General features: G+C 40.3%; 1 protein-coding gene across 1 annotated transcript in view; it reads right to left on the bottom strand.

The window, feature by feature from the left end:
- Positions 1-7,398: 7,398 nt before the first annotated feature.
- Egfr (epidermal growth factor receptor) overlaps positions 7,399-15,675 on the bottom strand; it is a 169,001-nt gene continuing 160,724 nt past the window's right edge. The window contains exons 26-28 of the mRNA XM_031342887.1: positions 15,319-15,366; positions 14,407-14,509; positions 7,399-13,879 (exon numbers count right to left, since the gene is read on the bottom strand). Coding sequence (XP_031198747.1) covers positions 13,518-13,879; positions 14,407-14,509; positions 15,319-15,366 — 513 coding nt within the window. The 3' untranslated portion in view covers positions 7,399-13,517. The remainder of the gene's footprint in view (positions 13,880-14,406; positions 14,510-15,318; positions 15,367-15,675) is intronic.

Genomic DNA, 15,675 nt, shown 5'->3' on the forward strand with positions numbered 1-15,675 from the left:
AGATAAATTGAAATCATGTAACTTTTCTCATCATAATGCAATAAAAGTTTAAAAAAAAAAAGAAAAAACCCCACTTTTAATAAGGGTTCTCAAATACTTTGACCCTGTTTCTAGCCCACTGTCCAAAAGTCAGCACGAAAAGATGGGAAATAATACAATGGGATATGGAGCTTTTTAGCAGTAGTTCCTTAGGGCGATTTCGGTCTCCATTTTTCAGGCTATCAGCAGTCCAGTTTAGTAGTATTAGGATACCAAACATGAATCAGCAGTGGTGGCACTATGCTTTGGAACTCCCCAGGCCCCTGCCAAATCAGCCCAAGTCAGCAGACTCAACCAGGACTCCAGGATACCAGAAGTTCTTAGTGGAAAAATCTGTCAACAAAGCGAAGATTAGCTAAAATGAAGATGGGAGACCAAGGAACCTAGCTATGCAAGTGATCTTGCCTTAGGAAAACACCACATGACAAGGCTTCACCACGTGAGTTTGTATCACTTGACATATCCAGAAACTTCCACATCAGAGTTCCACAGCCAAACATTAGGCAGAGCTCCAGGAGTGTTATGGAAGAGTGAGGGATAAAATTGACAAGCCAGAGGGGTCAAGGAACCACAAGAAGACATTTAGAGTCAAATAACCTGAGACAATGGGGGCTCACAGAGCTTGGGCCATCATCCAGGGGGCATGCAGGAACTGGACCTAGATCCTCTATTACATTTATGACAAGTGGGTACCTTGGTCTTTATGTGGGTTCCCTATCAAGTCTAGTCAGAGCTGTCTTAGTCTCTGTTCCCTGCCATTGGATCCCCTTCCCCCTACCTGGACTGCCTGGTTGAGCCTCAGGGAGATGTTGTACCTAGTCCTGCTCAGAGTAGATGTTCCAGGGTGGATGGTGCCCAAGGGGCTCACCTCAGAGAAGGGAACTTGGCAGTGGCAGAAGAGATTTATAAAAGTAGGACTAGGTAGAGAGTAGGGAGAGAGGGCTGCAATTGGGATGTAAGAATAAATGTAAGAGAATAACTAAATAAATTATTAAAAGAAAAAAAACTCCAGCATTGTAGTAGTGGAAAATTTCATCATTTTACTCATGAACTGGTAGGTATTCTTCTTAACAAAGTAAAAAATGAAAAGGGAAATATGCAAACTAAATGACATAATTGATCAATTTGATTTAATGGAAATCTACATGGTATAATCTACCAAATTCACATTCTTCTCAGCAGCCCCTGAACTTTTCTTCAAAATGTGTGGCCAAAGGGATCAACATTTTGCTTTGGGACGGTATTTTGATTGCAAATGAGGTCCAACATATATTATAAATGTATTTTTCTGTTAATTATCCCTTAATAGACTGAGAGTTTTAGTGTGTGTGTGTGTGTGTGTGTGTGTGTGTGTGTGTGTGTGAGGGGGGGGGTTGAACTTTTCTTGTGGATTCATTGGAATTCTTCATATTCTACATATTATTTGTTCATATGTCAAAGTTTTTGTTCTCAGATACATTTTAACTTTCCACCGTGTTTAGTTATTTATTTTTAAGAAACTTAAAAGTTAGAATGGCAAGTTGGTAATCTATTTCTGTATGATTTTGAAATTTAGCCATTTATGGCAAGCTTCTAACCTAAGATTAAACACAAAATCATGAATGTTCTGTATAATATTTCTTTTTGATTTTATTTAGATCATCAGACCATCAGGAATTTGTTTTTTAATAACCTATGAAATATGTTTCAAAATGTGTAGAAAATTTCTCCAAAGCTATTTTTAGAAATCTCTTATTCCTCTAATATCTGGAAATATCAACTTGTATTTTATGCTACACTTCCATTTATGTGTGTCAATTTCCTAAGTTGTATTTTTATATTCATTACTTTTCAGAATACATTTGCATTATATAACTTTAATTATTACATATATGGTATATTTTTATAACATTGCTATTCTTACTCAGTTGTTTCCCAAATATTTTTGCCTATCATGGTACATTTTCTGTTTTTGATTCCAAGTTTTAAATTTCACATTTCCCAAGATAAACATTGAAATTTCCCCTCGAATAACATTGAATTTGTGTAATATTTAAGGATAATTGATATATTTATAATATTCTTTCACTTACAAATGCAATACATCTTTTAAAGTTTCTCCTATGCTTCATCAAAATTTTGTAGCTTTTATGTTTTAGTCTTGAAGTTTATGTATTCATTTAAAAATTTCTATTTTATTTTATGTGTGTGAGTGCTTTGTCTACAAGTATGTGTGCACCATATGCTTGCCTGGTGCACCAGAAACCAGAAGATGACATTGCATCTTTTGGAACTGGGGTTACAGATATACTGCCTTGAATTTGCTGGAAATCAAACTCAGGTCCTCTGGAAGAGCAAAAAGTGCTCATAACCAGCCTCTTCATGTTCGTGTTTATTCCTACCAAAATTGTCATTTAGTAATTTCATTTTTAGAAGACTTATTTTATCTGTGTGTTTAAGAATAACTATTTAAAATGCAATAAGGAATTTTATTCATTTAGGTAAATGTCAGTGGTGAGTTGTCCTCTAGGCTCCATGACCTTTTTAACATGGGTAGTTGGCTAAGTTGACAGTAGCAGGCACGAATTGCCTTGTAGTGAGTTGGGCTGCTGCTGTTTGTATTCTAATGATAAATACTGGCTCTCAAGATCTGGTGAGCAGATCCTCATGTACACAAAATGGTGCTATGTAAACCTTACTCCCAATTCAACTGGTCAATAAAAGATAAGAGCCTGTTCTTGCGCAGTAGAGGGAGAAAGGTGGGACTTAAGAATCGAGTGAGGGTTTGTTGGTAGAGAAAAGAGAAGAATAAAGGACATAGAGGATGGAGGAGGCCACTATAAGAGGAGATGGACCATGAGCACATGGCCAGGAAAAGCAGCAATTAACAAGGGACATTATAATTGGGAAATAAGTTAGAATAGCTCAAAACCTGCCCAATCTAGGGCTTATAGCTTGTAAATAAAATACTTGGATTATGTGTCTTTTTTATAGGCTAGATAGAATGATTAATTTTATTTACATAACATTTTATTATTTACATTGCCTCCTATTCAGTGGGCCTTAAATGCAATCAGATAGCTGTTGGTCACTCTAAAAATATTTTTAAAATGTCACTATTGTACCACTCTGGATGGCTTATTATACTCATCCTTGTGGCTTTCAGGTGGGACAATTGGGTAGGACTACCAATCATGTTTCTCCCTTGGCTGCTTGCCTAGCATGTGCAAATACTACAAAAGCTAGTCCTCAGGAAGAAGGTTTCTAGGTAAATTCTAGCTCAATTCTTCCAAGTCTAGTTTCTGAAGAGTGTGGCATCTTCAGTAATAGAGTCTTACTGTCAAGTTCTGGAAGGCAATAAAGGTTCACTTCTCATCAAAGAAATTTCTTTCTGTATCCCATGGGGACTATTACAAGAGATGACTTGTCAAAATGCAGAGAAATTAACCATGGGGTGCCCAACTCCAATCGATACATTTACAACACACTTTTTACACTTAAGGCTCAGAGAACAGAGAGGCTGACAATGTTGCAAGAGCCAGAGGACCAGTACACCCTTTTAAGGCAGTGTCTTCTAGAGTTGACAGAGAAGGTAAACCTGTAAATAAAGACTGGGGTGTGTTAAAGACTTAGTGCCTAGGATGGTGTGATTGAGAGGTAGGGCCCAGTGGGGTGAGGTGTGTCCTTTCTGAGAGATTGTGCTCCCTTGCTCTTACTCCTTTCTCTTATCCCACTCTCTTTTCATCCTCTCCCCTTTCTTTTCCTTCTCTCCCCCTCCCCTTTCTTTCTCCCTTTCTACTTTCTCTTTACAAGCTAGGTGGTGAACTGAGTATGCTAGCTTAGCCTTACAGCTCTGCCATGATGTTCTGCCTCACCACAGACCCACAGCAACCAGAACAGTTTTTCATGGTCCTGAAAAATGATTAAAACCACAAGCCAAGATAGAACTTTGTTTCTTCAAGTAATTAATCTTGGGTAATTTTTATTTTTAAAAAGTAGTGATAGAAAGCTAAGATAATTGTTTCTAGAATACTGAATATCTGAACAATTTTGAGTAGTAGACATGGTAATGATGGATGCTGTCTGGTTCCTACTCAAAGTGTCAGGGTTTTTTTTTTTTTTTTTTTTTTTTTGGTAGACATATTTATCTACTTAACAATGTTGTTACCCATTCCTAAGTCATGCAATTGCATTTTATCTAATGCTTCATGAACATCTGCCAGTACCTTCGTTATCATGTCTTATGTAAATAAGCCAAAAGCCTTTGTGAGCAACCCTAAGTTTCTGGAATAAATGATTCAGTTTCCTGTATCTCATTGAGAAAACTATATCTATACACTCAAATGAATCTTTTTGTTGGCTTGTTCATTCCTTCCCTCCTTTCCTTCCTCCCTTTCCTTCCTCTTTTTGTACTAATCTGTGTGTAGATTGCATAGGGAAGACTCTTCTCATCTTTGTCTATTTTCTACAACACTTCAATAATACTATTTGAAGCTTTTCCAGGTCACTCAAAAGTCATCTGTAGGACTTAGCAGGCAAGCATACATTCCATGCAAATATAAGGACCTGAGTTCAAATCCCTAACACCCGTGTAAAACGTCAGGTATGGCTGCATGCTTGCTACTTCAGTGCTGTGGAAGGAAGTAGACCAAAAGAATTGAATGCTAAGTCTTGCTGATTGCTATATAGATGCAATTTCAGTGAGATACCCTTTCTCAAGGAAATAAAGCAGAAAGTAATAGAGCAAGAGGACCACATCCTCTGGCTTCTGTGCTCATATATGTATAACACACACACACACACACACACACACACACACACACACACACACACACACGTAAAATTTTGCATCTACTAGATATTTCCAGTGCTGGGCCTTCACCTTTTCAACTTCTTCACTCCTGCTTTCACAAATCCCCACATTTTGTGATCTACTGCTACAGCTTGTCTTGGGCGTCTCACTTATGATTGTGCATATGGGAACAGTTCAGCTGAATGAGAGCATAACAGCAAAGGATGTTCTGTCACAACTTAAACTTACCCTTGATCTTCTTCTGTTCAGGTTCAGTGAAGGTTGTTACACAGTGAAGGCAGACAGATGCAGAGAGTTCTGGGAAAATGGATAGTGATCTCCATCAACATGAAAGCAGCAGATAAGAAGCGCCCTCATCCAGTCTTGGAGAAGCAAAAGGGTGGGTGATCCTTTCTCAGTCACTACCTCCTCTTAAAGCATTGCTATCTCATTGCCTCAGGAAAAGGGCTGTACATGTAGAATACTGAATGGGCCATCTGCTCTGGAGATATTATACTCAGTGGTCAGACAGCTTGGGGTATGCCCCTTTCAGTTCCAAGCAATGGTGATCATTCTGTCCTTGTTAACACCTTTCCCATCCATAAACTCTTCCCATCCTTCTCTAGACATTTGAAGCTGGAATAAAGCTGTGTGGATCATGATTGGTTTCTGGGACCTGGAGATAATTATTAAATCATATATGTTACAGATCTCTAGACTCAGGGTACAGTCTCAGTTGAACCATATTGAAAGATGAGAGTTGGACACTGCAGGCTCTATTTTGACTCTGGATGCTAATATTTATGTAGTGTTATGGGTCTGAATCTGGGGATGTCTCTTGCTTGGGATTAGCATGGGAGACTTCTAGGGTTGGACCACAGCAATGGTTTCTTGGACCTCTTGGACCTAGCATCTAAGTTACATAGCTAGTGACCAGACACAGAGTTAGGAACACAAGGCCGAAATTGTATCAGGAGCTCAGGGCCTGGTCCCGCTATCCATGGAAGGTTCGGACCTCCAGGCACCTTCAGAGTCACTGGCAGTCAACAGAAGGATGGAGGGTCCCTGAAGTCACACAATTATAATTAACAAATGGGTAACCACAGGGTTCTATGATATTGTTTCCATTAGGAGAGTGGGGAAAAGGACTCATGGATTTTCGCGTCTCCCTCCAAGTTCTTCAGGGTTCTTTTTCCAAGGGACAGAAAGACCTTAGTGGATGGAGGGAAACTGAAGATACAGTGAAGCACAGATTGTGGGGAGCAAGAGTAAGCAAAGCATGTAGGACATCCTGTTCCTCTCACCTAGACTCCCATAATTGGGAGTTGTTTCTCTTAAAGAGAGTTAAAGGTAAGGGTTATTGCCCCAAAGGCAAATTCTCTTTAGGCTGAAATGTTCTCTACACTTCAGCTACAGGCAGCAGAGAGATTATAGTGCCAGAGGTCTGATCAGAGGTTAAGGCTGTACATTTAGAACTGTGAGCCATGACTTTCACTTAATGGGCAGAGAAATACAAGGCCCCAGAACATTCCTTCCTTTTCACTGTTTGCTGTAAGCTGCTCTTCTCTGTAGGGGAACTAAACTCCTTAATTGGAGGTTTTGATTCTTGGTGAAATGTGCCCTGAAGGCTTCCAGAGCTTTCTTTCCCAGGGGCCACATGCAGAGGATGGGGATACAGCAATATAGTGGGTCGAAGGTCAGGGAGCACAGAGAGTGGTAAGCTCCTACATTAGATTCTAAGCCCTGAGATAGGGCTGGGAGGCCCCCACTTGTTTATTGTACATGGACTTAGCTGTCTGGGAGTCCTCCTTCTTCATGGACCATTCCCACACTTGTGACTGATAGTGTTCAGAATGAAAAACAGAGATAAAACCACATCTTCTCTGGAAATGATTCAGAGGCACTACTGTACCAATTTTGGGCTGCTGGGGCAGGCAGAAGCCAGCTTCCTGTGCTCCATCCTCCCATGTAAAAGAAACAAGGTAGGGCATTGTGTGGGAACAGCTGGTGGAGGGAAAGTTGTGGAATGAAGTGTTTGGCTTATTCTCTGGAGTCAGAACTTACTGGAGCGTCATGAACTTAAAAGCCCCATAGACCACTCATTGGGCCAGGGGCACTGGCTACAGGTGTTAGTCTCACCCTTCCCAGCCGGCTGGTGACTTAGCTTCCCCTTCATGCCCTGTGCAGGCCAGGCTGGCTAACCTAGATCCCCAGTGCCGCTCAGTCTCTATATTCGGACTTCTGGAAGTTGTTCTCTCCTATGGTGCAAATTGCTTCACTAGTAGGACGCTTTTCCATTTTGTTTGTTTGTTTGGGTTTTTGTTTGTTTGTTTCTTTTCTTGGTATGTCTACCTATTTGTCAAGAATATAAAAGGCTTAAAAAGATTATTTTGTATCTGAAGAGTTTAAGCAGAATCTAAGTAGAGACCAGTAAGTGTCTGAACTGAAGTGTAGGTTTTTTTTCTGCAGAGCAAGCCATTCAGCTACTACGGTGAGGGTGGGTGTGATGGAGAGGCCACATGTGTGGGGACAGGAAGCATATGGGACTTTCCTGACCTTTCTTTACTATTTCACTATGATTCCAAATCTTGTCTGAAAATAAGGTTTATTAATTTTTTAAAAATGTTTTCAGTTGGGATGGGGAATACAGCTCATTGGTCCACAGAGCACCACAAAATCAGCAAGTTAAGTCAAAATAAATTTAAAAACAATAAAAAGTCAAGAAAGTGTCTATAGTCAGATATGAATAATAACAGGAAGTATACTGCACTGTTAACAAAGAATGCAAATCATTAAGTTCTTATGAGTAGCAAACAACGAAGAACATACATCCAGTTTTTAATACTTAATGTACAATCAACTTATTTTAATCAACAGTAGGTAAAAGAGATCTTGCTTTGCATTTGTACAAATATTGCTTTCATTATTGCATGACTTTACAAAGTTAAAATGTGCCATATAAGAAGCTCTAAAGCTATTGCGTGAATGAAGCTAACATGAGATTACTGCTGTCTGTGGTTAGTCATGTCATCACATCTAGAAAGAGTCATTATATTCTGGGGTGTCATCATTTCTACACATTTGTATTATACAGTAACAATACTTTGTATCCAAATCAAGAGAGTATGGCATTACATTTTCCAAATAAAAAGTGCATGTAAGATGTATAAACTCAAATGCTTTCATATATTTTTCTGCTGGTGTGAGGTAATGACTCCTGGAAATTTTGTTGGTAATTCAGGCGAGACATGAAGATCACTGTGCATACACACATGGCAGAAAAATCTGGATTAGTTGCTTCAGTGTTTATCCCAGTATAGTGTGTGTGTTTCTTAATGCAAGATTCCTCTTTTTGGAGTTTTATTCTTACAAAAGACACGTAAGTATTTAGCAATCTGCCCATTGCAGTCAAACTAATAGGCCAAGGTTTTCCTTCTGGGAGATAGAAGTTCATGGGTTAGCACAGACTGGTAGATTGCAAATGAAGTTAGATGTGTAAGCATCATAAAACCTTTACTTTCCTGACACTCATTCTTTATAGAGTTTGCTTAGGTAACACAAAAATGGTGCTGGGGATGTCTGTGTTTCACTTCTTTAGCTTCTTGACCATTGGCAAGACATTTTAAATGCCCAGGTAGCTGCCATGGAAATCCTAACTAGGTTCCTGACACCCCTACTTCCCAGAAAGATGCTGACAAGCAGGCTTAGAGTTCTCTGGGCCTAGATTCCATCCACATCTCCTGAGTCACCTATGAGTCTAGGGCTATTCTCTGGGCTTGTATATATATATATATTTTTAATCCTAAACAGAGTTAAAAAATCATGTATGACTCTATACATGAGAAGGGACTTAGGACTTTTGAAAAGTAAAAATTCTCAAGTTTTACCCCATGGTGACTCACATTTGATGGTTTCTTGAGTGTGGCTGGATTTCAAGAGTTGTAAAATCAGCCTAGGTGATTTTATGGTGCATGTATAACTGCACCATGAAAGGTTTGTCTAGAGTGACCATGTTTGCATGTGATAGGTTTCAGGAATATATTAAGTAACTCAAACAAGCATACATATTATTGTGGCTTTCCAGACATTTCTAGGACACACTAGTAAGTGAATGACATTGTAACTATAAAAACAAAATAATTGATGTTAATGTTGCATTAGCATATGTAAACCAACAAAGTGTTGTATCATTGAATCTCATTCATTTACAAGGTCATACTGGCAGATGATCAGAGAATGACCCTCATTTAAATTCCTCTAGTAGTAATGAGCGGGCAGCAATCCTTAAGCTGACATTGCCCCAGAATCCCCAGCTTCTTCTCAGACCAGCACTAAGCTCATATGTCTTTCATCTTTTCTGCATGTAATGCTACTAAAATGACCCTCCTCTCATTCACTGTGGAAATGACCTATCTAGCTTAGCTCTGTAATGAGGCAGAGCATTCACCTAAGAGAAAAGAGACTTCTCTCCTCACCTCAGTCGAACAGTTTTTAACAAAGATTTCAGTTTCAAATTTTGATTCTATTGCAGTTTTTCCAAAGCAGTTTTCTTTTTAAAAACAACAAAAATCCCCCCAAACCAATGAGTTTCCTAAAAAAATATACTTTACAAAGTTCAATGCTACATAAAGAGGACCATATACTAAAATCAGATACAAAAATACATTTACATTTACAAATTCTGTCTACATGGGGCTTCAATAGTACCAAGATTTTTGTCTCTGGAATAGTAGATGAGGCTGAGAAAAAGAGTGATGGATTTCTTCTCAGTTATGGTTTTACACCTCCCAAGCAAGGACATGTAAACAGATCATTATGTTTTAATACAAACACAAGCTTATCAAAAGAAAGTAGAGATTAAGCATAACTTTAACATCTGCTTCTTAAGTGGGAACAGCTCATTCAATGTGGGGAGGTGGGAAGTGTTGGGTTTTTATGACTTGTTTCTTAGATAACACAAAATGTCCGAGGACATTTGCAAGGTGTCCTAGGACTTTAGCAAGGCCCAGATTTAGATATTAACCCTTTTCAGGATAAAGGTTTTGCTGGAAAAAAAAAAGAGAATTTTGGAAAGGCTACATTTATGGACAATTCATAGGAATAGTGGTGACTGCAAATTATGCTTTCTGTGAGCCATGGAGCCTCCCTAACTAGGGGTTTTATTTTGGGCAGAGTAGAGTAGCCAGCCTGTACCATGGATGAAGATGTTGCAGATGAGGATTAGAATTAAGGGTGGGGTACCCCTCTGGGATTCTGACTGCTTGAGACTGCAGGGACTGGGGAAGCCTTTCTAAGCGATCCAGGTACTTTTCATTTGCAGTGAGGATAGATGCAGATACATAATCTTCATGTACCAGCTTTGTCTTATACAAGTGCAACCAAAGATCCAATATGAATGAACCACAGATGGGCAGCCACTCGTGAGTGTCAATGGTCCCCTTATCAAGCCTTTTACAGTGGCTCTTTAAACTTTGATGTTTATTGCAATATCCTGGAGGTACTCTGAAAAGTCCATGGACTTAAGAAGGATTAGGTTGAAACTGTACAGGCTGGAAATTTATCATGGTAGCCCAGCCCAAGACCCAGTGCTTCAGTGCTTCTGCAGTCCAGGTTCTTTTATGTCTACAGTTTGGGATCGGGTGGGATGGTAAAACAAACAAACAAAAAAGTCTCCGACAAATGCCTAAACTATTTTATTAGTTGGAATGCAATTTTGTGCTTTGCCTGGGCTTCTATCTATAAAGCCTATGATAGCAGGGACTCACAGAAAATTTAGCATTTAAGTGATTATCATTTTTCACCATGAGCTAAACAGTAATTTTTATATGGTATGATGATAGGAGCTCTTTTTAGACCACAAAAACATTTGTGCCCATGTAAATGTTAGCTCTATATATTTATTTTCCCATGAATTGTCCAAAAGCCAGGATGGGGGTCAAGACATAGAAAAAGTTTACGTAAGATTGGACTGAGAAACAATTAGTAGAAAGATGCCCTACTTTCTCAAGGCAAATGAGACTGGTTAATTGTGGAAGAGTTAAGCTGAGCTAAGACTTCCAGGGATGTAATGAAATGCTGGTCCCAGTATGGTGCCTTCCTGCTCTGTACCTTTCTTTTACCCCCAGTGGCTGCTAAGGTACTTTTGAAACACATATCAGATATTTATATTACAATTCCTAACGGTAGGAAATTACAACTATAAAGTTTCAACAAAATAATTTGATGGTTGGGGTACCACCACAACATGGGGTACTGTATTAGGAACTACATGAGGAAGGTTGAGAACCACTGCAAAAGGAACTGCTTTGGAGGGCTCACAGCCCCATGTCTCCCTGCACAGACACAGTGAGGACACATTGGCAAACACAACCTTAACCCCGATAACTAAACTTTATGCGGAGTACTTAAGTAAGAAGACAAGCAAGTCTAAATAGTTTTTGCTACTTTATTTTGTTATAAGAAAGTATTTCAAAGTACAAAAATAATAGGATTTCATTGCTACAATTTGAGTGGCTTGCAACGGTTTTCTCTCATCGATTATCTGCTCCTGATAGGTACCTGACAGGCTCATTCCATATCCCAATTTTGAGCAAAATCCTGCCTAAATGTCTCCTCTGTGTTCTCTGTGATCAACGTGGCATTTCCTGGTGATAACATGGAATTTCACTCTATAAAGGCTGCTTAATCTCCTCACTACTTAACTTCACAGATGACATCTATTTTCATAGATGAAAGCCAGGAATGGATAACAGTTAGGAAACCCAGAGGATGCTTCAAGCTTCATTTGCAGGCCTGAGGGAGCAGCAATCATGTGAGGATGATTGGCCTTGCCCCTCCCTGACTTGCTAGAAAAGCCCTCTGGCCACTGCTCTCTTGGTTGAAGCCTTGAAGGTAGTGGTTCCCAACCTGTGGGTTTCGACCCCTGTCAGATAACCTACATATCAGATAGCATATCAGATATTTACATTGTGTTTTGTAAGGGTAGCAAAATTACAGTAATGAAGTAGCAACAAAAAATAACTTTATGGTTGGAAGTTACCACACATGAGGAACTGTATTAAAGGGTCACAGCATTAGGAAGGTTGAGGACCCACTGCTGTAAGGAAACATACTTTCCATTTCCCTGGTATTTATGACCTTTAGATCTTAGAAGATAGTGGGCAGTCTTGTCTCCTTTGTGAACTTTCTAGATATCTCCGACAGAATGCCCCATCCTGCTCTGTGCTCTGGTGCCTGGTCGATGTCTTGTCGGACACTCATTGTTTTGCCTTATGGTTAGTGTTTATGAGTCCATGTCTATCCATCATTTGGTAAATGGGAAGAGATGGATCCTGAGATCATTACAATATTGTTTACCAAAAATGGCTATTATCTAATCGGGCTGTAAGGAGGTCTTGTGTACTGGATGCACCGATGATGGTGAGATCACTTGGAGTTGAATCCCTTCCTCCCTGCAAGCATCCATGGGAGCACTGTCATCATGTCACTTTCAGAAGACTATTGCATTCCACTCTTCTTAACATTTTCTTTCTTGGGACCTGCATACCAAGCCTACCACAGGCTGCCCCTTATTACATGGAAACCTAGGCCATTTTTCTAAAAGGGAGAGAAAATGTTTGGAGGCAGTTTCCTCCAGGGAGGAAAATATACCTCCAGTAAACACTTTTAAGATTAAAAAGTTATCCTCCATGTGTGGTTTACACTAGATTTAGGGTGGAGAGGGGTGAAGGTAAAGTGGATTTGAAGAGCAGCTTCACTTTTTTAGTCTCATATACATGACTCAGCAGACCCAATGCTGAGACTAAAATTTTGTGTTAAATTCCTCTCTGGATTTTTGCATGGTTACTCCTTAGTTAAAGGCTTTTGGTCACAATACTGATAGTTTGAGTGGGTTCAAATGTGGAATCATGGTTGTTCTTTGATAATACTTAATACTGGGTTTTTTGTTTGCTTACTTCATGAAATGAAGACAGGAAAGCATATTTACAACTCAAAACAACGAAACAGAAAACATAGAAGGAAGTCTAATAGTCAGAAAACACTGGTAAACTAGAGCATGTTAAATGCAAGGGACATATTTATACAAAAAGTAAGTCCAAAGGAAAAGTCTACCCCGTCATTCCTCTTCTCCCAGCCCCAGTAAGTAACAAGTGGCTTATCCTATTGTACCTGCCATGGTTTAATGCTGTACAAGTGTGGCCTGCTCAGGGAATCCAGGACTTCTTGTGTATTTAGTTGTCTTGCCATGGAATTATCTTGATGCAGAGCTGGTGGAACCAACTGTGTGTCAGTTGGCTCCAGGCAACTCTGCACCCAGACTACAAGAGTGCATGAATCAAATCAATAAAGGCAAGAATCCCAAAGTTCCCTAAGCAATATGCTCCACGTCTGTTTTTCCCCTAGGTACCTCACCATGAGGCAAATTTCTGTTCCAATGGACAATGTTCTTGATGGATACCTTTTTGTGGAATCTTCACAGTTCGAAGATCAACTAATGTACCTTCAACTTCCCAAAGTGCATCAGGGGAGGGGCCCACTTCTTGGCTCAGTGACAAAGCCCATCAGAGTTATGCTTTAAAGGCAGTCTGAGGGTTTGACATTTGACACAACATGGGCATGGCTGTCAGGAGTAGAGGTGCTGCCATGGCTTGATCCTGGGCTTTTAGAAAGTCCAGGCATTTTATAGCTGGTATGATGCCCCTTCATGTCATGCTCCGATAAACTCACTGCTTGGAGGTGCCACCCGTAGGTACTCTGCATTTTCAGCTGTGGGGCCCTTAAAGATGCCATTTGGCTTGGTTTCCTTGGGGAAGAAGTCCTGCTGGTAGTCAGGGTTGTCCAGGTTCATTTGATGGCTGCCTTTCTGGATCCAGAAGGCAGGGCTGTTAAACCCACTACTGAGACAGGTAGGCTGGGCAGTGTTGAGATACTCAGGGTTGCCCACTGCATTGCTATGGGGATTTTGATAATGCAGGTCTCTTCCAGGAGCTGGATGGAGGGGCTGATTGTGATAGACAGGGTTCTGCACAGAGCCTGCCGGCCTCTTGGGAACAGATTGGTTTATATATTCTGAAATGAAGAGGAATGCACATGTGAATTAGTAAAGCTTTATCCCAAGATCCTCAAGCAGAATTCCATGGCTCACTGCAAGTGCTGTAAATGTCCTCAGTGAGACAACTGACATCCAAGAGCAAGGACGTTCTGGGAATACCATGGAGACTACCAAGTAACCTGTGATATTTTCTGTACTTCTCAAAGCAATGTTTGCAAGTTTAAAGGATGATCTGGTGTGTGTGTGTGTATGTGTGTGTGTGTAAGAGAGAGAGGAGACATATGTATCCATCTTTTATATGCAGATACACACACACACACGTGCCATGGACACTTTCTCCACTTGCTTCCAAGCTAACCCAGCTGTAACTTGTATTTGTCACAGGCCTCACAGCATGATAAGTTCATTCTGTTTTGCCTGTTTATTCCCTTCATCATGTCTATAAATTTGCCACAGTCTACACTGGATGCCACGTCTGACTTATGCCTGAGAAAATGGCAGTAGACACCAAGGCCGATGACTGCTTTCTGAGCAGGGAACTCACCAGGTGCAGGGAGGAACGCGTCATCTATGTTGTCCTCTGTTAGGACTCTGGTGGGGTCGGAGCTGTACCGCTGCAGGAAGCCATCTTCTTTGACACGGCAGCTCTGCGGGTGGGAGAGGCTAGGTTACTCCAGTGGGAGTTACTCAGTAGAATAGCTTCACCTGTGCCTCATTAAAATACAGATTCAAGCTGTGTTTGGCGGTACACGATTGTGATTTCAGAACTTTAGAGACCAAAACACAGGGAGCATGAGTTCAAGGCCAGCTGGGCCACATAGTCAGATTCTGCCGCAACAAAAAACAAGAAAAGCAGATTCCATGGGGTCTGGAAAAGTAGATTTCTGACAAGCTCCAAAGTGACTCCTGCACCAGTGGGCTACAGGCAAGCAACATGCTGAGCAGTACACCTAACAGAACTTTCTGTAGGGATGGAGATGCCTTGCAATCTGTGTTCCATCATTAGGCAGTCGCATGCCACATGTGGCTAATGAACACTTGAAATGTGTGACGAATTGAGTTTTATATTTTATTTCATGTTAGTTAAAATTGAATTAATGATGCAGCGGCTCCTGACAGCACAGTGCAGGCATCGACTGATGCACTGTACTTCATCATGGTCGGCTAGTGCTAGTGCTGCTGGCTCCTCCACAGATCCTCCTAGTAAGTCTGTTGGAGACCTAAACATCTGCATTTCTAACAGCTGCCGGGTGATGCTAATGCTGTCTGCCTATGAACCACACTTTGAGCAGTCCTGTGATAAGTGATCACTAATTGTTGGCTTTAGGATTCCAGTGAAAGAAGCCATGGTGTGGAAAAGAATGTGCAGCAAGGAAGGTCAGTGCTATGTGGGCTAAGATGGGCACTCTCCCTGTGTAGCTTATTCGATTCTGGTTTATACTATGTCCATACATACCCCATTTCTATTAATGCAAGCCACAGTGGAATTGTTGCTGGTTGCACTCTGGAAAAAAAGAAAGCAGTGTTGGTAATGTACATTGGTATTTTCTCATCCATTTCCAGTGGACACAGGAGGTGGATCTCATAGAGTAAAAATATTTCAAGGTGTTTAATGTGTCCAGTGTTTTCTTGGAGAGAATTTTTGTCTTAAATTACAGCTTTAGAACACCTAGGCAATTAAATGACTAAAATCCTTAGCTGTTGATTATGATTCTTGGTTCTATTTGGTTAAAATTTACTTTTTTTCTAAGTAAAATATAGAAAATGGAAAGTAAATCAATTTAAATCAAGAAAGAGAGAGAGAGAGAGAGAG

Source organism: Mastomys coucha, unplaced genomic scaffold, assembly GCF_008632895.1.
Source record: "Mastomys coucha isolate ucsf_1 unplaced genomic scaffold, UCSF_Mcou_1 pScaffold22, whole genome shotgun sequence".
NCBI lineage: Eukaryota > Metazoa > Chordata > Mammalia > Rodentia > Muridae > Mastomys > Mastomys coucha.